The sequence below is a fragment of the Gobio gobio genome, assembly GCF_949357685.1.
Source record: "Gobio gobio genome assembly, chromosome: 14".
Taxonomy (NCBI): Eukaryota; Metazoa; Chordata; class Actinopteri; order Cypriniformes; family Gobionidae; genus Gobio; species Gobio gobio.
Window position 1 is genome coordinate 37,367,104 of NC_137107.1, and position 22,456 is coordinate 37,389,559.

Here is a 22,456-nt window from a genome sequence, read left to right on the forward strand (position 1 = left end):
AAGCTTTATGTTGGTACTTCAAGTGCTTAGAGAAACATACCCTTGGGTCATTGATGCCGGTGATGCGCTCCTCAGGCCGGTCCAACACCAGGAAGGCAGCCAAGTTGGCAGTATAAGATGCTACTATAATCATAGCGAAGCCAGCCCACACCATTCCCAAAATTCTGGCTGAAAAACTACGTGGGGCACCTGGACAACAAGTAAGTAGTCAAACATATGTCAAATAAAATGGATTTGTAACATGATCAGCAAAGTTTGACTTTCACAACACCTTCTCCGATTCCAGAGTTCAACAAGACGCCCCAAGAAAACCACATAGCTGAAGATAAGGTGAGGGCATCCTCTTCTTCTTCTTCGCTGTTTACTTTAAACCTTCCAAATGGGCTGGGAAAACCAGGTGAAACAGTGAACGTGATCAGAAAGAGAATAGGTTAAAAAAAAAACATAAGTAGTCTTGAAACAAATTCTATAGTATCTCAATGAGAACCAATTTCTGGTTGACTTAGCACTTGCCAGTATAGAGAGAATTATAAAAGCTGTGGAAGCAAAGCAAAAAGGCAGAGAGCAGATAGGAAAAGACAGAAAGAGAGGGAAAAGAGAACAGGCTCAGAGTGCAGCCACCCAATGTGGAGACATCCTGAATCAAAGGTGGTACAGTACATGATCCCAATGAATGAAAAAAAACTACCTAAAAAGACACACACAACACCCGGTGGAGACACGATCTTACATATCTAGCAACACTCTCAACCCAATGTCTTGTTGTACCTGAACCGGTCTAGTAGGTAAAGCATCACCGCCACCACATGTACCGATAGACCCACCAGTAGCCACAATGTGCTCTGAAATGGCTGCATGAACGAGTCCAGTGTACTACGAGGAATTTCCTGAAACACACATTGCATGGTCACTTACATACATTAAGCACATTCATTAAAAACCTGCTTTGGTAGGTAATAGCAATACTGTGACGAGACTAGCAAGTGGTGACTAGCAATGCTGCTATTTTCAACAGAGTCTGTAATGAAAGTTCAGATAGAGGGCCCTATCTTGCACCCAGCGCAATTGACTTTGTACACCGACGCATGTGTCATTCCTATTTTGCACCCGCGCAAAGCGCGCTTTTCCCTCCACAGAAGCACGTCGCTAAACTAGTGAATGCACTTGCGCTCCCTGGGCGGTTCAGCGCAAAAAAGGAGGCGTGTTCCGGCGCAAACAATCCCTGGTGCTATTTTGCTGTTCCATTAAACAATTGCGCCACTGACCAGAAAAAACCTAGTCTAAAGTCAGTGGCGCGTTGCGCGTTGTTCATTATGCTATTTTAAGGGCGCATGCTTGACCATAATGTATAGCGTGCACAACGCGCATACACTTTGCTCATGTAATCTACACAGATGCAACAGTTATTTTTGCAAATCATAAATTGTTACACTAAAAAAATATTAACACATGAGATGACGGAAATCATTGTGGTGTGCCACGAAGATGTGAAAAAATAGGCATAAATCTAGCTTACAAATTATTCAGGCTAATTGTAATAATTAAGGATAAGACCTGTTTGCCCAATAGTGGCAAGACATATATGTATATAAGGACATCTGACAAATTGGTTTGTCCGTCAAGAACCAGGAAAAAAAATCGACTGAAAAACTGAAAAAACTGAAAGACTGAAAAAAAAAAGACTGTGAAATCACCTTTACCATAATGTACAACATTACAACTTCACTTCTCTGTCTTTCACTGCTCTTACAAGAACATCAGTCTCCTCGGCTGTGAACCGCTCCTGGCGTGCGCCTGGTAAATACGCCATAATAATAGCAATCCATAATGGAACTTGCGCACCTGCTTTTAAAGGGAATGTTGGATGACGCTCGGATTGGTTTATTCACGTTACGCCCAAACCACACCTATGAATAATGAAGCTACTTCAGACCAACCCATTTTAGATTTGCGCCGGGCGCAAGAGCCATTTATCCCGCCGGGAAAATAGCAACAGTGCCGAGACCCGCCCACAAAGTTACTTGCGGTTCGCGCTTTGACACTTGCGTTTCAGATCGTTAAAATAGGGCCCAGACTGTGGTAGTTTCCCAGCAAGCAAGTTTGCATTTAAAAGACGTCTAATAGCCATCCAAACACAGCCCTGACGTCATGGGCTGTCAATGAAAATGTAATAGACGTCTAACTAAGAAATTAAACCAAACACCTTGTAATCACTGTTGACTTTGCTTATATGATGGAATATCATACATCTCGCAAGTTATTTTGGCAAAAACGACATGTAACCAAATTCAAGGTTATTTTGGATAGAAGTGGGTTACTCATAGCCAGACTATATTGGGTCTATAGTTATCCCCTAGACGGTGAAATGACGGCTATTGCTTGCTGGGTTTAGTAGTGTAATCTTACCTTTTTCACAAGGATAGTCAGTCCCTGGTATTTAAAAGGCTTGGAGAATTCTATGTACTGGGCCCGTTCATTGTTGATCGTCAAGGGAGCAACAATCATATCAGCAAGGCCACCCAGGAGCTCACCCATCATGCCGTTCCATTCTTTCTTGTTACTGTTATTTACCTATGTCACCATATGACAAATAGAAAGCAAAATAATTGGTTATAAGAATTTTTCATATGATAATAAGATTGCTTATACTTGACAAAACAGGAAAGTATACTTACTCTTTCCTGTGTTCCAAATTTCCCATCTGCCACCAGGTGTACTTCATAGGTGAAGTTCATGGTCATTGCCAATTTGATCAGAAGGTCAACACAAAATCCGTAGCAACATTGGGGAACAATTGGGCGTCCTGTAACCAAACCAGAAAAAGTTAAATTTCATTTCATCTGACATAGTTACATGAGGAAAATGTTTATTTTGAAAGCCCACCACTCATACTCCACTCACCCCAATGCCAAAACCACTCAATTATTCAGCTATTGTCTTTCTCTTTTAGATGGCAGTGCTCTCAACTGTTAGACAGCATTGAGGTCTGATCAATTCCATTTCCAAATACAGCTTTCGCTCTGCTACTCAGCCAGTCATAGATTTTTTGCAATGATAACTTAATTAAATATTAACAAGCTTTGCAAATGACTTTTTTCAATTAATCTATGGTACTGGCTGAATTAAAGTGAAGTAGCCGCAACTCTTGTGGTCAGAATGGATGTATTTCACCATAAACTATGATCTCAGAATGACTCAACAGGGAGCATCAGCATTTAAAATAAAGACAATCCTTCCATATTGACTTTCACACTTTACCTGTAGATTATATAGGCTGCAACACAAGGCATACCCATAGCTCTGACTATATGCAAAGCAAAATGCTACGATGGAAGCCCAAGCGACACACACACACACACACACACACACACACACACACACACACACACACACACACACACACACACACACATAGTTTGCAAACATCCAGCACATGCACACACATTTTGCATCAAGCAGTAATAGTCACACACTTACCATGTAACACACACACACACACACACACAAAAATTGGCTTTACAACATACTTTCACACAAACACACATGCCCACAGTCATGTCATACTTGCTACATTCATACATATATAAATACCTGCTGCATATATATGTATGTATGTATGTATATATGTATGTATGTATATATGTATGTATGTATTTATGTATGTATCTCCAGACGGCGGATGTAGAAAAGCACAGTGACAATATAAACGTCCCTGATGGGTTACCTGGGATGGTCTCATTTGGTCCAGTGCAGATCACCTTTTTAATTAGGACTCCATTGGGTGTGTACTCTTCCTTGCAGGTCCCTTCCAGCGTAGTTGGCTTCACATAAACGAAGGGTTCCTGATGAATGGTCACTATCTGCAAAAGATGGATGTTCAATTATGTTCAATGTTCCTATAGGAAACATATATCAAGCATTCAGGTAGTTTCCTGATTCATGGCCCTAAATTTTTTGCAAGTTTTTAGATTAACGAACTGAACTCTGTACCTTTAATCGAGTAGACATCTGGAATCCTCTCGGCCTCTCTGTTTCACCTCCAGGCCAAATGATCTTCCTCTGTTTATTCATCACCACCTAATGTAGATAGTTACAGCAGATAAATAACAGGCTTATAATCATAATTGTTGTTCAATCCTTTAATCTGAAATAATTTGCCTATATAGATTCCAAAAGTGTCAATACAGAGTTGGCTTTGAAAATAACTCAGGAAAAGCGTAAAAACTTTAAACAATTATTTTCATGAAATTATAAATTAAACACTGTGAAAGAAGACTTGTACTTGTGTTCCATTGTAAATGCCGACTTGAACCAGTCTGCTCTTCTGGTAGTTGAGAATGCTGTAATGAGCGTATTTTCTGTCACCATCATCATTGAACTCAACGCGTCCCGTTAGGCCCTCTGGGTACTTCGAAGACATCAATACCCTGTGGAGTGCAGCCAGTATTGAGCTGTGAGTAACTTTTTGCATATGGATGTGATGCATAGAATAAATATCATGTGTTTTGACAGTGCATTAGATCACATAGAACATCAGCCTGTGGTTGTCAAAACCCATCAAAGAATGAGGCAGATGTCCCCTCAAGCAGGATGTTGAGGAAAATAATAACACATCATACAAAATCAAATTAAACGGGTCAGCTGCATGCATGATCTTTAGTAGAACTGACCTTTTAAAGAGTGGCCCTGTCTTCCAGATGTTGGTATTGCCCACACAACCCCTTGGAGGTTCTGTGATGTTCTCTTTCTCAAAGAGCTCTTGGATGGACTGGGCTACGACTGCAACGGCATCGCTGATGTGCGCCGACTCATTCTTGCCATTGATGAGCTGGAGGCCAATAAGCCCTATGTGGTGACGTCAAAAATGAAGCAGTGAGCTGTTCACTCTTGACATTTCGGAGCCCTTTCCAACGCAAAGAAACCCATAGGGTCGCCCTTTGAGCCAGCATAGACAAATGACTCTCAAATCAAATGTCAAATCATGTTTTGTCAACTTCTCCACTGGTAGATTTAGCCAATTAGAGTCAGCATGTAAAATTAATGGTTTTGTTCTTCACAGGTATGTTGAGACATTTTGCCCAAAATGCAAGCTCTGACCCTTGAGGTTGGATTTACTGAACTGAGCACACTAGCGCCACCTACTCCCAAACTGTGGTAAGTCCTGTCCAATTGGTGAGACACTAACACACACTGATTAATGAAATATATCAGAATTAAGGTATACTTCATATAAATCCAACTTCAGCTGAGTTTTTATTGTTGGAGCAGGGTTTGAAAGATCCAGTTCTGTAGGAGATCTCCAAAAGTTTACTGTGAAGACTCCACAAGTGTTTAAGTGGGGACAAAGACAAGAAAAACACTGCCAGGGTAAAAGGTGAACAGGTGTATTGGGAACAACAACGACAGTAGTGTGAACTGGTGCTCTTCACGTAGCGGTCAAACTTTTTTTATTTCAATGAAATGAATATACTATATTTTAGTTTGATAATGTTTTTTAATCATTTGTTAGGGATTTTATGGTACTAAATTATATTTATGCAGTTTTTCTATAAAATACTATTTTCAATTTTTGTATGAATATTTTTCCAAAACAAATTTTACTCAACTGCGAGAAAAGACATGAATGTAAACAAGTTGCATTCCAAATTTGAGGCTGATATCTCAAAAAATGAGCTTTCAGTAAGATTTTGTTTGGGCGCAGTATCAAATCTTTCCACTAGATAAAATTTGTTTCCCATTCATTTTGAGGAATATAGGGTGAAATTTTTTTCAGGATCATTTAACCTTTTCTAATCATGTCCATGATTTTTGTGTGTGTGTGTGTTCACAGCAAGTGCTAAAACCTTTACCTTTCCGTACCATTCCGATAAAGTAAAACATTTGAAAAAAAGAAAACGCTACACAATTTGTCAAAAGTGACCGAAGAGCACCAGAGGGTTAAAAACACATGACTTGTGCAGTGCCTGGGACATAAAAGGCCATTTATAGCTTACCAATACCAGAAACACGTCAAAGGGAGGGTTGAAAAAACACCCTTTATAAATTCATGAAAGCCAGACTATTAATATACATGTAATAAACATGATATGATAAAACCACACTCTGTGAGTTAACGCACACATTTTCAGCAAAAAACTACTTAATGACAATAACATCTTTATGGTGCCTTCTTAACTAAACCTCTAGAGGTTAACATTGAGTTCACAATTGTAATTAATCTTGCCAGTCAACCAGAGAACGCAACCGTTATGGTGTAATCTAAAGTGACTCGTTTAAAACCTTTAAACACATCAAGTGCTTAAATGTTTAAACGGCTAATTTATATACAAACACACATACACTAACATCCGCAAATCGCTTCATCAATAAAACGTCTCTAGACTAGTCAAAGTTAAAAGAACAACTGAGACAAATGGCTTAATTTTCTCTGCTTCTGTCTCAGTTATACTGAGGTGGGCGTACGTACCATCAGGGGCCTCGCTCAAAGCTTTACCGGACATCTCACGCTCCCCGACCAGCCATACATAGCCTGAGCCTGTCATGTTGAGGAAACGCGCTGTTTTGTACACGGCGGCTGCATCTTCCTCACTAAAGGCAGATAGACAGGTTTACAACCGCTGACAGAAACATGAGAAGCTCACTGAAGTATGAAATTGCTTTGTAAACCCATTGTTTTGACTTTTCAGTATTATCTATGGCCTATCCTGCTGAAAAGACCAGCTGGGTAGTACTGTTTTTCGTGCTGGTCTTGCTGGTGGGCCAGCATAGCAAAGCTGTGCACCTGCAAACCCTGTCCCAAAACCCATGTCTTGCTAGTTAAAGGGATAGTTCACCCAAAAACGAAAATTTTATGTTTTTCTGCTTACCCCTAAGGCATCCAAGATGTAGGTGTCTTTTTTTCTTCAAATAAACCCCACGGCTCGTGACGACACATTGATGTCTTAAGACACGAAACGATCGGTTTCTGAGAGAAACCGAACGGTATTTATGCAATTAATTTCACCTCATATCAGACGAACGCTTTAGCTCTCCAGACTGCCATCACTTCCCGTGAGTGAGGTCAAAATTCCGGCCGGGTCATAGATATGTATACGTAGATACCTCATTCGAGCGATCCACGCAGGCACTAATTAGGTATCTATGTATATATCTATGACCCGGCCGGAATTTTGACCTCACTCACGGGAAGTGATGGCAGTCTGAATTGCATAAATACCGTTCGGTTTCTCTCCGAAACCGATCGTTTCGTATCTTAAGACATCAATGTGTCGTCACGAGCCGCAGGGTTTAATTTGAAGTTGTCTGTCCATGTTTTTTTTTACTCTAATAGAATTAGTCTCCATTGACAAGCATTATATGAGTGACACACAGCAACGGTTGGAGTTAAAAATCTTCATTTGTGTTCTACTGAAGAAACGAAGACACCTACATCTTGGATGCCTTAGGGGTAAGCAGAAAAACATCAAATTTTCATTTTTGGGTGAACTATCCCTTTAAGCTAGTTTTTTTCCAGGTTCAGTACAAGTTAAGCTCAATCAAAATTTGTGGCATGTTGATTAAAATAAATTCAAGGGTAGAGTGAGGCACATATAGTGGAAGTTAATGGGTACTTGTACATGAACTCTATTAAAGGCACAATTTGTAATTTTCATTGCTAGAGGTCGCTTATTAAAAACAAAGGCGCAGCTTGATGACGGCTTGATTCTGCGGAATCATGGGAGTTTTTGTCATCACCTCTACAGACGCTGGAAAAGAATCCGACGGGACTCAGGCAGAAATCATATTAATGCATGAGCTAATGTATTAAAGATTTATTAGCATTACTGTAGTATGAAATAGGGTGGGGCTAAAAGCCATTGGAGCGGAACGAGGCTGCTGGAGCGATTGCTAATGAGAGACCAGTGTGACACACGGCTTGATAGCAGTAGAGATTTTATTATGCCACAGACGACCACTTTCGGTTCTTCTGGCCAATGTGGGGTAACGCAGCGCTGTTTTATCATATTAGATACATTTGAGCATGTTGAAAGTTATGTTAAAATGCTGCGTTCGCTCTACAGCTACTATGAGACACTTGTTGCACACTGATAGATTGATATTAGGCTTGGTAAAACATGGTACTTGCGGTAAAGCAAGAAAACGAGATTTAAACAATAAGACAAACTGTATTGAGCTATATAACAATGGTTAGTTTTCTGTCGATGAATGTATCCTGTCTAATAAAACATATATTAAAGCATCTTTAGTGTTTCCATGGTTTCTACAAAATAAAAACGGTAATCGAGGGTATGATGTCATTGATAGAATTGTGTCCAGGTTTCATTTTTTAACATTAGTTAACGCATTAACTACCATGAACTAACAAATTAGCAAACATTTTTTTTTACATTTATTAATCTTTGTTAACCTTAGTTAATAAAAATACTGTAGTTTAGTTAATTGTTTGTTCATGTTAGTTCACTTTGCCTTAACTAATGTTAAGAAATACAACGTTCGATTTTAATAATGTATTAGTAAATGTTGAAATTAACATGATCTAAGATTTTATAAATGCTGTAGTATTGTTCATTCTTAGTTCTTTTTTTTAATATATATATATTTTGAATTAGCTTTTATTTTGATGTTTTCAGTTTTCATATTAATTCTTATTTGTTTAATTTTAGTTCCAATTTTTATGTATTTCCTGTTAGTAGTTTTTGTGTTTCAACTTAAAAGTTGCCATTTTTTAATAGTTTTAGTTTTAGTTAACTATAAAAACCCTACGATGAAGTTGTAAAATTGAATATAACTTGACACAGGTTAAGAAAAGGAGGAACAAGTGAAACTTCTCTTTTTGGTAATAAACATCAAGCCACAAGTTCTGTTCATTTAACTTGTCTTGTATAGAACCTAGAATATTCCTTTAAGAAACACAAGCAACCACAACACAACATATGCTGGTCTATTCAGCAGGGTGAAAAGTATAATAAATATGTGGATGACTCATTCTGATTCATTACTCTTTTGCAGGTAATTATACAGTGAAGAGTGAACTGCAGAGATTTTGGCGGGCTGCTGAGATAACATCATGCGGTAAACCTCTCACCTGGCAGAGAGAATGATCACTCGAGCCTCCAGCTCTTTGGCCTCCAGGAGCAGAGCAGTTAAGTTAGTCTCTTGGTTGAACTGAAGCACTTTCTCGGCCTGAGATTGGGGTACACAATCAGTCAAAGAGGCTATTTACTTCCATAACTGAACCATGCTGCCTCATTTAGCACTTTTGGTTGGTTTGGTTGTTGCTGTTTTTTTGGGGGGAGGGGGGCTGAAAAGGGGGGAAATTATAGAGTTTCAGGGAAACTGCTTCAAAAATGAAAAATAAAAGAATAAAAAAGCTTGAAAAACAAAAAAACTTTGGCATTGTCGCATGCAAACTGAGGGTTATCAAGGCTTCAGAGAAGGACGTGCATGTTAGAGGTTTCGGGAGTGAGACCGATGCAACCGGAAACTAAAACCAGGTGGAAAGGGGAGTGACAGGTGAGAGGACGTCATTTCCCCAAAGAAAAAGAGTCGAGAAAAAAAGAGCAACGAGGGGATGCTGCAATAGGAAGTAGAATCTGGGAGAGTGTTGTGTCCCAAACTATCGGATCTCCACAAAGGAATGGGCTTGCTTTTTTTAAAATCTGAATCATGCATCATCCTTTTCAAAAAAGGAAAAAATGGTAATGAAAGAAGCGGAGCGTTTTAATTTTTTTAACGGAAATGATAATCGTTCAAAAGAAATCCATTCTTCATTTAAATCATAAAAAAGGGAAAAGTAACTTCTCAACGTAACAAGAAACACGTGCTACCAAGAGAAGGGCATTTCTGGGTTGGCCGGTGATTGATTGGGCTGTTTCTAGTAGCTACGTTTAGAGATTTTGGAGGGCGGCGTGCATTGACCATGCAAATATACCTTAGGTCCTCTCTTGTTGTCATAGGACAGTTGGTCTTGGTTTTCATAGTTCCTTTTTTTATTCTGATGAGTAATGTGCACAGAGAAAATATGCAGACACAGAAGAATATTATAAACAGTTGAAAATGGTGGGCAGTAAAGCAACCAACAAATTTTCACTTTTCTGCTCCAAATTTGAATCCCTAACGCTGGGACTTGCAAAAAACATCATCGACCATGTGACATAAGATCACGGACCTAAGCAGAGCTAGCAAGACGCAACAACATTACAAACTTAAGGAACCAAGTGGTGCGTTCCGATCAATCCAGATCAACTACTTGCAGCAGCGCGTGAATGCCTACTGAATTATTGATGTAACTTTACTTCAAATTCAATTAAGATGACGGACTACTGTGACGGCCTGCCAAGTTAACAAATCGCTCAATGATAATGCAGATATTGCCGAGTGCTATAGGATTGCAGAAGCACACTAAAAAGACCCTTTTCTCCTGCACCATCTTGAGTTCTGCTGTATTTTCGAGGGCAGTGGCCTCGGGGGAAACCCTGGCTCAAACGGTGCCATTTTGCAGTGATATAAATAAGCCTCTCCTGCATAGACAGACACACAACTCTGGCCGAATACCGCGATAGGCTTGACGTGCGCTCATGCGATTCTCGTTTCAAGCTTCTGAAATTATGCATGACCTATATGTGTGTCGTGGCATTTGCTCATTATGGCACGTCAAAGGAAATTAGAAAGGTGAATACACAGTGGCCTTTGCTGAGCACCTCTTTAACCAAACTCATGCTGCAGCCTTGAACCCTGCTGTGCATTCGCTGGAAATAGCTCATTATAACTGACACTCGTGTAAACTGATAGCAGAATAATTATGAAAATGATCCTTGGTGCACAGTGCATAAAAATAGCAGAATAGGGCTTCAGTCTGAACTGCATTAGAATATAATAGCAAGAAAAATCTGATATTTCAGCATTGTTATGTACATGCAGCAATTGTTTGATCTTTCCTGTCATATTTATATGCAATTTGAATGGATTATTTATATATCAGTCTTGCTTTCACCTCTCTACAACTATTAAATGTGATTATGGTATAAATATTTTCTTAAAGTCAGTGTGAATTGGTGTCGCAAAAATGTTATCACTTAACATTATCTAGTAACTCACAAGTAACATAGCTGTCATTTCAGAGCAAGTTATTGCATTCTCAATAAAGGTTACGATAACAAACGTGAGAACAATGACCAAAACTACCCTGATAGCAGGAGCTACAATTTTGTACATAAATTAGAAAAAAAGGTCAGATGTATGATTAAAAATACACTATTAGAGAATTAAAATGAGCTAAAGCAACACAATTGCTATACATTTTGTCCTAACTTAATTTGATTGTGTTCAATCCACTTAAATATAAGTCAAGTTGAAGTTTACTTAATCCATTTGTGTTGAGATTGCATGAATGATTTATGTTGCATTAACTGAAACTGGATGGGGCTTGTTAGTTCCCAGCATGCTTTCCATATGGCTAAATCAAGAGAGGGTAACTGTGGTTATTTTATACGTAAAAGTGTTATTTTATGTATTTTTGAGCAAGATGAGAAAGGGGGAGACTTGGTTGTGTTTAATAGTGTTTAATATTCAATTATGTTGGAATTATTAGAACAATTTAAATATCAGCGGGTTACCATTGTGGAGAAGAGCGGAGCATTTGCTTAGGCTGTGGACTAAAACAACCGATGTCATAATGGTTTTGCTGAAGGAGCTTTTAATGTTTAGCATTTAAGATTCTAATGTGTGCTGTTACTACCCAAAAGTTTGACAACTAGCTAGTGACTTGTGTAATATTAAAATATATGAAATTGAAGTGGATGAATGAATATATGAAATTGAATGCCATGTCAGGGAGCCATATACAGTTCACTTTGAGACTACTTAATTGGGTCACTTAAAATTTATTCAGTCTATGATGTTGAAGTTAAATGAACAAATGATGTTTGTTTAACTTAATTGATTCATGTGGGACCGATGTACACAATTAAATCATGTAAATCCAACAGACTGTACCTTTAGGTTTAGTTTCTTGTATCAGTGATACACCATGTGCTTTATCTATTCCTAAAGGGTGCATATTAGTAGCTATCAGGTACAAAGGCGTATCTTTTAATGTACTTTCCCAGTGACAGTGTCGTACACAATTTTTTTTCTGAAAGTTTAGAGTTTAGAGTATGTTGTTCTGAATGCTAAAATGAAGTTGCACCTCTAGTAAAAAAGAGAGCTTGATAGAAATGTACATTATAAAAGCACCACAAAATGGCTGCCAGGTTTAAGAAACTGTATTCTATGATTCAGAAGGAACTTTAGAACTTCACTACCAGTGCATAAAAGGCCAAATAAAGCCTTTTTTTCTTTCAAAAGCATAAAAGATTTTTTGGAATAATGGAATAATGTTTTCATGGGAACACTGGGTGGGCTTTTTAAAGGTCCACTGAAGTGCCTTGAGCTTGAAACGTGCAGCATTATTCAAAGTGTTGGCGTAATTTCCACCGAAACAGGGCGGGACATATCGAACAGCCCCTCCCCTTAAAATAGCCAATAGCGGTTCGTTTATATCACAGCTCAGCCAGAGCCGTTGAGCTCGGTAAACCCGCAGTTTCCTCCTAATCTCTAACATAGCATTCTGTGCAGAATTCAAAAGGGTCCAGTACATTTTCTGGTATGCGCAGACTCGCACATATGATCCGCTCTGTGCTATCGTGTCACTGGACTGGAGCAGACTGTGTTTGCGTGACACTAACGTGACTTAATTCGCCCCAACGGAAAGCATATTTACACTGTCTGAATTGTTCCCTATCCCCCATGCGCACTGTGCCATTCACCATGTAGAAAAGAGTAAATGTGTGAGCAAGTGACAGATTTCAGCTGCAGATTCAGCGTCTATTTATAATGTAGGGGGCGGGACGGTTTCGATTCTAGAGAGCATTTGATTGGACAGAAAATCCGATGGGAAGCTGATGTGCAGAGTGATGCCATCAAAATCATTAATCCATATTGCCGGAAGTGAGAGAGTTTTGAATGCTTATATTTTTAAAATGCTAATTTGGTAATTGTTTTGGAGCACACCAGCTTATAGATAACAGTAAGACTAACATATTCATGCCAAAAAGCTTCACTCTGGTGTGTATGGCCCCTCGCCCACAAAAGCTGTCAGTGTAACAGCAAAAAAAATTACATTGTACAAAAAAAAATGATGTGAATTTACTGAGATTTTAACTACACAAAGCCTTAATCAAACATAATTTCACATTGCAGTAAATCAAAAAGCTGAAGCTTTTCATGCATGATAAATAGCAATGACTCATTCCTACTAATGACTCAACTACAAAAATTTATAAAAACCTAGGCAAGACAAGGCAAATTTATTTATTTAGCACATCTGTGCTTCATATGGGCATACTAAAGAAGAAGAGAAATCAAGACATATACAAATCAAGTTTAAAAATCATTTAAATATAATATGATATGATAAAATATATATCACATAAACTTAATGAGAAAAGAGTATATTTTAATTAATCTTCCATATATATATATATATATATATATATATATATATATATATATATATATATATATATATATATATATATATATATATATATATATATATATATATATATATACATATATATATATATATATATATATATATATACATATATATATATATATATATATATATATATATATATATATATATATATATATATATATATATATATATATATATATATATATATATATATATATATATATATATATATATATATATATATAGTTTACTATATATTTTACTATATAGTTTTACTTCATATTTTAAGGTTTTCAGGTTGTACAGTAAAAGGCACAATACATTAAAGGTATTGATAGAAATCCCCCATTTACATGGTAAGGTCATATATATAGGGAAATTTAAATTGATATTTAAATATTTAGTCATTACATACATTTTACTGCTAATGCATTCTTCCCATTTTCACATCTTTTCCCTAAGACACCCCTCGAAAAAAGATGCATGATGCCTCTCATAATAAGAAGAAGAAAAGGAAGAAGACATTTAAATAAAGCTGCTATGTGGTCTTCCAGCTCCAGAAACGTCTCTGTGGGAAAGTAGCTCGATTCGCACCATACCTAAATAGTTTCACTGTTAATAATCTCTCGCTGCAATGAGGGCAACAATAATTACCTCAGCGCCGAGCAGGGGGGATGTGGGATGGTGATTTAGCTTTCATCCCCAAGGAAACTGAACAGAACCTCTGCGAGAGCAAAATTCCCACAATGCACCATTGTATTTATGAAACAATCACAGCTTGAACCTCATGAGATACTGATGATAGACTCATATCTGTGGCTCAAGGCTACAAAAATACCAGTTTCTATAGTGTATAAACACATGGCATGAATATGTTTAAAGAGTCACTGATGCTTTGCAACGCCCCAGGTTATGGTTTTCATTTTGCTCCTGTTGTGGATAGACACAGGAGTTTTTGACTGTGGTAGAAAGCAACATGAAATGAGCAAATAACGCACGTTAAGTCAAATCAGACCACATTAGACATGGCTGACGCCTTTGGTTTTAGAATGTTAGCCAACATTTACAACATGGCATGAGAGATGTGATCACATGACAAAAAAGTAAAACAGTTACGTACATAGAAGACCTTTGCGATTGATACACACACGTCTGCATACAAGCACGCACTGGGAATCCTGGAACTGGAACTGGATCTTACCTTGGTCTCTCTCTCCTCCAGAAGTGTTTCCAGTCTTTTCTGCGCTGCTCTGCCTTCATGGTCGTCACTGACGATTAGAATGATGTGATTCCAGCGGAACTCCCGCATCATGTCAAACCACACATGTGCCTGGTGGGAATATGGTGGCACTGTACGCAGGAACGAGAGATGGATGCTCTGGAAGAAGCAGGTGGGAGACATAAAATGTTTTTATTTTGGTAAAATAATACAAGGGTTTTTCTTGTAACTTTTGGAATAAGTGAAACACAACGTGAAAGATGTTTGTTTGAAATCTTTGCAAATGTATTAAAAATAAAAAAAACGAAAAAATCACATGTACATAAGTATTCACAGACTTTGCCATGCCACTCAAAATTGAGCTCAGGTGCATCCTGTTTCCACTGATCATCCTTGAGATGTTTCTACAACTTGATTGGAGTCTACCTGTGGTAAATTCAGTTGACTGGACATAATTTGGAAAGGTACACACCTGTCTATATAAGGTCCAACAGTTAACACTGCATGTCAGAGCACAAACCAAGCCATGAAGTCCAAGGAATTGTCTGTAGACCTCCGAGACAGGATTGTATAGAGGCACAGATCTGGGGAAGGGTACAGAACAATTTCTGCAGAACTGAAGGTCCCAATTAGCACAGTGGACTAAATCATCCATAAATGGAAGAAGTTTGGAACCACCAGGACTCTTCCTAGAGCTGGGCGCCCGGCCAAACTGAGCGATCGGGGGAGAAGGGCCTTAGTCAGGGAGGTGACCAAGAACCCGATGGTCACTCTGACAGAGCTTCAGTGTTTCTATGTGGAGAGAGGAGAACCTTCCAGAAGTACAACCATCTCTGCAGCACTCCACCAATCAGGACTGTATGCTAGAGTGGCCAGACGGAAGCCACTCCTCAGTAAAAGGCACATGACAGCCCACCTGAAGTTTGCCAAAAGGCACCTGAAGGACTCTCAGACCATGAGAAACGAAATTCTGGTCTGATAAAACAAAGATTGAACTCTTTGGCTTGAATGGCAAACGTCATGTCTGGAGGAAACCAGGCGCAGCTCATCACCTGGTCAATACCATCCCTACAGTGAAGCATGGTGGTGGCAGCATCATGCTGTGGGGATGTTTTTCAGCGGCAGGAACTGGGAGACTAGTCAGAATTGAGGGAAAGATGAATGCAGCAATGTACAGAGACATCCTTGATGAAAACCTGCTCCAGAGTACTCTGGTCCTCAGACTGGGGCGAAGGTTCCTCTTCCAACAGGACAATGACCCTAAGGACACAGCCAAGATAACAAAGGAGTGGCTATGGGACAACTCTGTGAAAGTCCTTGAGGAGCCCAGACTTGAACCTGATTGAACATCTCTGGAGAGATCTGAAAATGGCTGTGCACCGACGCTCCCCATCCAACCTGATGGCTTGAGAGGTCCTGCAAAGAAGAATACTGCCCAAAAATAGGTGTGCCAAGCTTGTAGCATCATACTCAAAAAGACTATGGTGCCAAAGGTGCTTCAACAAAGTATTGAGCAAAAGCTGTGTGAATACTTATGTTCATGTGTTTTTTTGTGTTTTTTTTAATATAAATTTGCAAAGATTTCAAACAAGCTTCTTTTATGTTGTCATAATAGAATTTTGAGGAAAATAATTAATTTAATCCATTTTGGAATAAGGCTGTTACATAAAATGTGGAAAAAGTGAAGTGAATACTTCCCGGATGCACTGTACACCAAAAAGTAGCAGTTCTTTGCAATATGTGTAAATAGTAATTAGATTAAATTTATAATTTATTTTGGCAGTATTGTTGTACATTAAAAGGATGCAATAATAACATAGAGTGTAAATTATTATATTTATTAAAATTATTAAATGGATGCCGCCTTAATGGGACAATAAAAGCCCTCCCGACACCCCAACCCTACCCAATAAATACATTTATTATTATTAAACATTTCGTTTGGCACTTTATTTCCACTTTTAGAAAAGTTTCTTAGCTAGTGTAAATAGCGCTGGTGTAAATAGACACTCTTAAAAAATTAATTTTGGCTACTGAAAGAAGGGTATGAAAAAGAAAAAGGTGGTAGACAATACATTTTAGTATTTTTATTTTAGTGAAATAATAAAAGGGTGCTTTTTTAAATGTTCGTTTTGGTTACTTTTTTAAATATATATTAAATTTTTATTGTTTTCTATTTATGAAAATCCATTATAAAAATATTATATTTTAAAAACTATGATAATTTATTGTGTGTGAAAACAAATTAAAATAACATAGGCAATTCAACAAAAAAGTAACTTGTTTCATTATTAAATTAATCAGCGTTTATGAACAAATGCTTGAAATATTCAGTGACTCAGTCATAAAGATTTATTTAGTTCCTGAATGAATCAATTTTTTGAATGAACAATTCAATAACTCACTCATAAAGACAGTAGCTGAGTCCGAAACCACATACTCTCTTGAGTATGAATGTGTGTAGTATGAATGTAATCCAGATATAATACATTAATCATGTTGTCATTATCATGTGACCTCCCAGTGTCAGTTGCGTCGCTTCACTGCCACTCACAAACCCTCTCCCATGGCCTCATGGGATTGTAAAGTGTCGTGTGCACACTTCAGAAGCTCGCTGGAAGAAGTACTCTAGGTCATCCGGGTATTTTGCATACACTTCTATGAGTACTGTTAATTCGGATGTACTGCTCTTGTCACATACGGTTTTTCGCCTACTATATAGTAGGGAAGTATGAGATTTCGAATGCAGCCATCCACTTATTTTACTCCTAAATGAATCAACATTTTGAATGAATCTGTTGAAATAAGGATTTACTAAGTCATAAAGAAAGACTGATACACAGAATGACATGCAAATATTACTTTTATAAACATGCATCATTTCCAATCAAGCTGCAATTTAGTCATTTTTATTTCATGTTAACAGACAAATTAAATTTGTGATAGTAATGAAAAGTGCTTTTCTAAAAGCCTATAGAGACCAAAGTGCCTAAAATACCTCAAATTAAATTTCTCTCTCAATGCAGCCCACCTTGTCTGAGTAAATGGACATCCTGGTGGTGAGCCCCACGACCGGAATGCGGTAGAACCCTGCGGTGTAGGAGACCGGAGTGGGCGTCAGATGGTCATTAGACTGTGGTGGATGGCTCACCAGGATGGCGTACACCTGCGAACAGGATCACAGAACTGGTTTAAATACAAACGAACAGTGAAGACTGGATCACAGCGGAGTGATAGGTATGACTCACGGATCTGGGCTCATTTTCTGACTAAATCTTTAAATCACTTCACAGTCAGACAGATTGACAATTTGATTGATTGGACTAAGGGGAGCAAGAAAGACAAAAGGGAATTTGTCAATCATAAATAAAAGGGAGGCTTTGATCCAATTGTAGTAAAGGTATACACTTCATTTGAATAGTTTTCATCAGCATACTGAGCATTTGAGTGCTAGCCATATAGACAGATAGCCGATTCTGTCATTGTTTTTGTTTTTCAAAAAATATGCTGTATTGAGGAGGAAAAACAACGAGAGAGAGAGAAAAAAAAAAAAAGGTTTGGCAACATTATGTATTTCCAGAGAGACCCTCCGGCACTGGCTCCATCTGTCATAGAATGTCTCTTCTTCAGAGTGGGCAGAGACATCAGCGAGCCAAAGGCGATACGGACTGAGCAATACAGCAGTTTCGCATGCGAAAATCTCACACAACCAAATTAATCCAGCAATTATCCTGACATTCTGCTAACAAGCTACACAACCTTACGGCCCAAATATGTTGAAGGCGTGTACGTAATTGAGTGCTGAACACCCATTGGGTTGGCCGGGGGAGGTTGGTGTGAATATTAGCGAGAAAATGAGCTAGGCAGAGCGAACAGGACGGGAGGGAGTGATTCATGTTCAGCCCCATTTTTGTTCAGTGCAGTATCCAGCCCTGAGATAGACTCCTATCTCAGCACATTTGTAATGACATCACCGGCCCAGCACTTAAAGCGGAACCGCTTAATGTGATTTTTGCGTGTGCAGGCTTTTAATGAAGCAACATCAGGCTGAATTACTCCCACGAGTGCGACAGTAGTTATTCAGTAGTGAAAATATCGCTCATTTACACTTCATGTAGGGCATTGCTACTGCAGTACTTGATGTTTTCTCCTCTTACACTTCACACTTCTCAGGCTATATAGCATGCCCTATAAAAAACCCTTCAAAACTGAATGACGATCTGTTTAAGAGCACACTAATTAGTATCTATCTATCTATCTATCTATCTATCTATCTATCTATCTATCTATCTATCTATCTATCTATCTATCTATCTATCTATCTATCTATCTATCATCTATCATCTATCTATCTATCTATCTATCTATCTATCTATCTATCTATCTATCTATCTATCTATCTATCTAATCTATCTCTACATTGTTTGAAATATTCTGTTGACTATCCTAAAAATGATGCTTTGTGTGGTAAAAAAAAACACAATTCAAATTAAGTGGTTTGTATATCTCAAAAATATTTTTTAAATATTATTTAGTCAAAGATATTGAGCAGCATGACTGAATCAACCTGACTACATTTGGTTACACCAACAAGTTTTATGGGTCAGATCAAGTAGAAAATGTGGCTGCGCAGTTTCACTCTTAAAGGGATAGTTCACCCAAAAATGAACATGCTGTCATCACTTGACACCTACTCACCCTCAAGTTGTTCCAAACATGTACGAGTTATTTTCTTCTGTTGAACACAAAAGAAGATATTTTAAAGAATGTTGTTAACCATCACAGTTGACGGTAGTCGTTGACTTCCATAGTATTTTTTTTTCTTCCTACTATGGAAGTCAATGGCTACCGTCAACTGATTGATTACCATCTTTCTTTAAAATATCTTTTTTTGTGTTCAGCAGAAGACAGAAACTCATACCGGTTTGGAACAACATGATGGTGAGTAAGTGATGAATTTTTGGCGAACTATCCCTTTAATGGTATATATATATATATAAACTCTAAAAAAAAAAAAAAAGGTTCTATATGGCACCAGAAATGGTTCTTGGCTCGTAATCATAGGGGAATCTTTTTTAGTGCTATATAGCACCAATTTTGGTGCTTCAGTGGTTCTTCAGCGGTTCTTCAGAGGTTCTTCACCAGTTCTTTGACTAAGGTGCTATATAGCACCTCTGATGAACCGCTGAAGAACCACTGAAGCACCAAAATTGGTGCTATATAGCACTAAAAAAGGTTCCCCTATGATTACGAGCCAAGAACCATTTTTGGTGCTATATAAAACCTTTTTTTTTTTAGAGTGTAGTGAACATTAGATGTACATCTACATTCTCTCCAAAAGACATCTTTACAGATACTGATACTATGTTGACCCCTCCACCCCCATCTTTTTTTTTTATCTAGCACAGTAATACTCGGTGAAAACAGAAACTGCTTGCATTGAAAAATCATTGATTTTTCATGCGTCACCTAGTTTATTTTGCAGCTGCTGCCCTCGGCCAGTGTGGTCATCTCACTCATTCCTGACATCAAAGCCCTATGGGGTCAGCAACAGTACGTTAACCTTTCCTCCCACCGTGAGTCTATTGACCTGCGTGGATCGTCAACTGACAGGCTGTCCTGTTTAGACATCTAAACAAACTACGCAGCTTCAATCTATTGCCACAATCCAAACCAAGTTCGACTGGCCAAGCAAGTCTCCACAGGTCAATGCCTACGCTGTAAAAATGTTTTCTTGACTAACCTAAAACAAACGTGTTTCATGCGGTAACATCCAAATTAACTGGTTTTATTCAAGTTAAAAATATTATTGAATATGACTTTAAGGGATAGTTCACCCAGAAATGAAAATTCTGTCATCATTTACTCACCAAAGCAGATCTCGGCAGCCATTAACTACCATAGTATGTTTCCCCACTAGTCAATGGCTGCCGAGATTTGCTTGGTTACAAACATTCTTCCAAATATATTCCTTTGTGTTCAGCAGAACAAAGACATTTATACAGGTTTGGAACAACTTGAGGGTGAGTAAATGGTGACAGAATTTTCACACCCCTCAATATTTGTCTAGTAATACTGTAAAAACTGTTTGTATAAAAAAAAAATATATATATAAACATGCCATCTAACTAAAAAAAATGCCCTTCATGTTAAAACGTTTCAATTAATTGGATTGATTCAAGTCAGAAATATTATTTAATTTAACTAAATCAACTGCGTACTTCAACTGGTATGTCAACAGAAATCATTTTTTTAGGATCAGATGATGAAATATTTCCTGCATGTATTTATTGCACTTTTTACAGTGCGGTAAATGCTCTATATATATTTGCATATTTAAAGCCACACTTTCAATAACTTAAAAATTGCTACTTGTAATGAATAATATCATGCATTTCAAAACGCTGTCTAAATAAATGAATTCACTCTGAATGGTGCATACGCAAAGGACATGTACCCCTCAGGCAACTTTTAAAGTCGTGTCATATAAGACTGGATCTTGCCACATGGAAGTTCCACAGTGCAACGACGATGCTAAAAATCCCACCTGACTGGAAATAAGATCCTCACACACAGACAGCGCCATCTGAATCGCATTGGCTTTGTGAGTGACAGAGATGGCAGTCAACTTGAATTTTTCCCTTCCGTACACCTGGTTCGCCTGGGTGACCGCATCCTTGAACACCTGCTCGTATCTCTTCTGGCTCAGGACGGCCCCGATGTTCACAATCTTGGGCTCGCAGCCGCCCCGCACGCAGGAGCAGGAGAATAACGCAGCCAGCAGAAGCAGACGCATCGTGTGGAGGGCCAGAAGAGCGCACGGAGAGCCCCGGTATCCTCCCCTATTATCGCTGCCGGAGCCTCGTGTGGGGGCTATTCGGTTGTGGAGAATGAAAGCAATGTCCAGTGTGGCAATTTTAGAATCCCAGTTGCGAAATTCACACACACTGCGGCGATGTGTTCATGGTGCCCAGTTCATTTAGGCGATGGCATCTGAGAGACCGGCATTCACTGCAGCCTTAATCCCCCCTTCAAAGTCAGGCTGCAGACAGGCAGAGCAAGAAAGGCACATGCATGAAGCCTGGCAGCAGAAATCAGTGATGCGTCTCGTATCGTCCGTCTCTGCGCGTCGGCTGTTGTTCTGCGGCGGAGCGCTGTCCTTGGTGCTGACAGCTGTGCGCGCACTTTTACGCGCGCCCCCGCACCTCCTCCAGTTTTTCGCGTTGGCGTTCTGCTCGAATTAAAACGCTTCGATGTCACAAACAATTCATGCGTGAAATTAAAAAAAGAGGGAGAATTGTTTTTCCATTCAGAGTAAATACGAATTGTGTGTTTTCATAAGAGCATAAACAGGCAGCCTATAAAACATATGGTTTTGACAGTCGCGTCGACCATTTATCAATACATTCCGGTGCTTCTAACCCATTTAATCCCACCTATAGCATTTCTGACCATCTAGTTTTCAATTTGATGGGTCTAATAGGGGTTACCGCTGTATCTTACAAATACAGTCAAACCAAAAATTCTTCAGACACCAGATATATATTTTTTATACTAGTGTGTGCAGGACACGTTCATTTATGTAAGTCAGGATAGCAAAATAAAGTAAACTGTGACATTATACCCAAAAAATTCTTCATATAGTGGACTACCAGTAAAATTGATAAAACAAATTTTGACCAAAATTATTCAGACACTTTGACCTGAGCATGTTTCGC

At 38.5% G+C, this 22,456-nt stretch overlaps 1 protein-coding gene across 2 annotated transcripts in view; it reads right to left on the bottom strand.

The window, feature by feature from the left end:
• Nucleotides 1–21,946, bottom strand: part of grin1a (glutamate receptor, ionotropic, N-methyl D-aspartate 1a) — a gene marked incomplete at its 3' end in the record, with an annotated part of 36,406 nt that extends 14,460 nt beyond the window's left edge. The window contains exons 1-15 of one of the 2 annotated variants that reach the window (XM_079835032.1): nt 21,286–21,946; nt 17,770–17,904; nt 14,721–14,897; nt 9,932–9,994; nt 9,086–9,183; nt 6,467–6,588; nt 4,671–4,845; nt 4,283–4,427; nt 3,991–4,077; nt 3,725–3,860; nt 2,676–2,803; nt 2,407–2,571; nt 769–887; nt 272–384; nt 41–189 (exon numbers count right to left, since the gene is read on the bottom strand). In XM_079835032.1, coding sequence (XP_079691158.1) covers nt 41–189; nt 272–384; nt 769–887; nt 2,407–2,571; nt 2,676–2,803; nt 3,725–3,860; nt 3,991–4,077; nt 4,283–4,427; nt 4,671–4,845; nt 6,467–6,588; nt 9,086–9,183; nt 9,932–9,994; nt 14,721–14,897; nt 17,770–17,904; nt 21,286–21,534 — 2,061 coding nt within the window. In that variant the 5' untranslated portion in view covers nt 21,535–21,946. Of the gene's footprint in view, nt 1–40; nt 190–271; nt 385–768; nt 888–2,406; nt 2,572–2,675; nt 2,804–3,712; nt 3,861–3,990; nt 4,078–4,282; nt 4,428–4,670; nt 4,846–6,466; nt 6,589–9,085; nt 9,184–9,931; nt 9,995–14,720; nt 14,898–17,769; nt 17,905–21,285 lie in introns of both variants that reach the window. The other variant, XM_079835033.1, reaches the window with a different exon arrangement.
• Between the last annotated feature and the right edge of the window lie 510 nt (nt 21,947–22,456).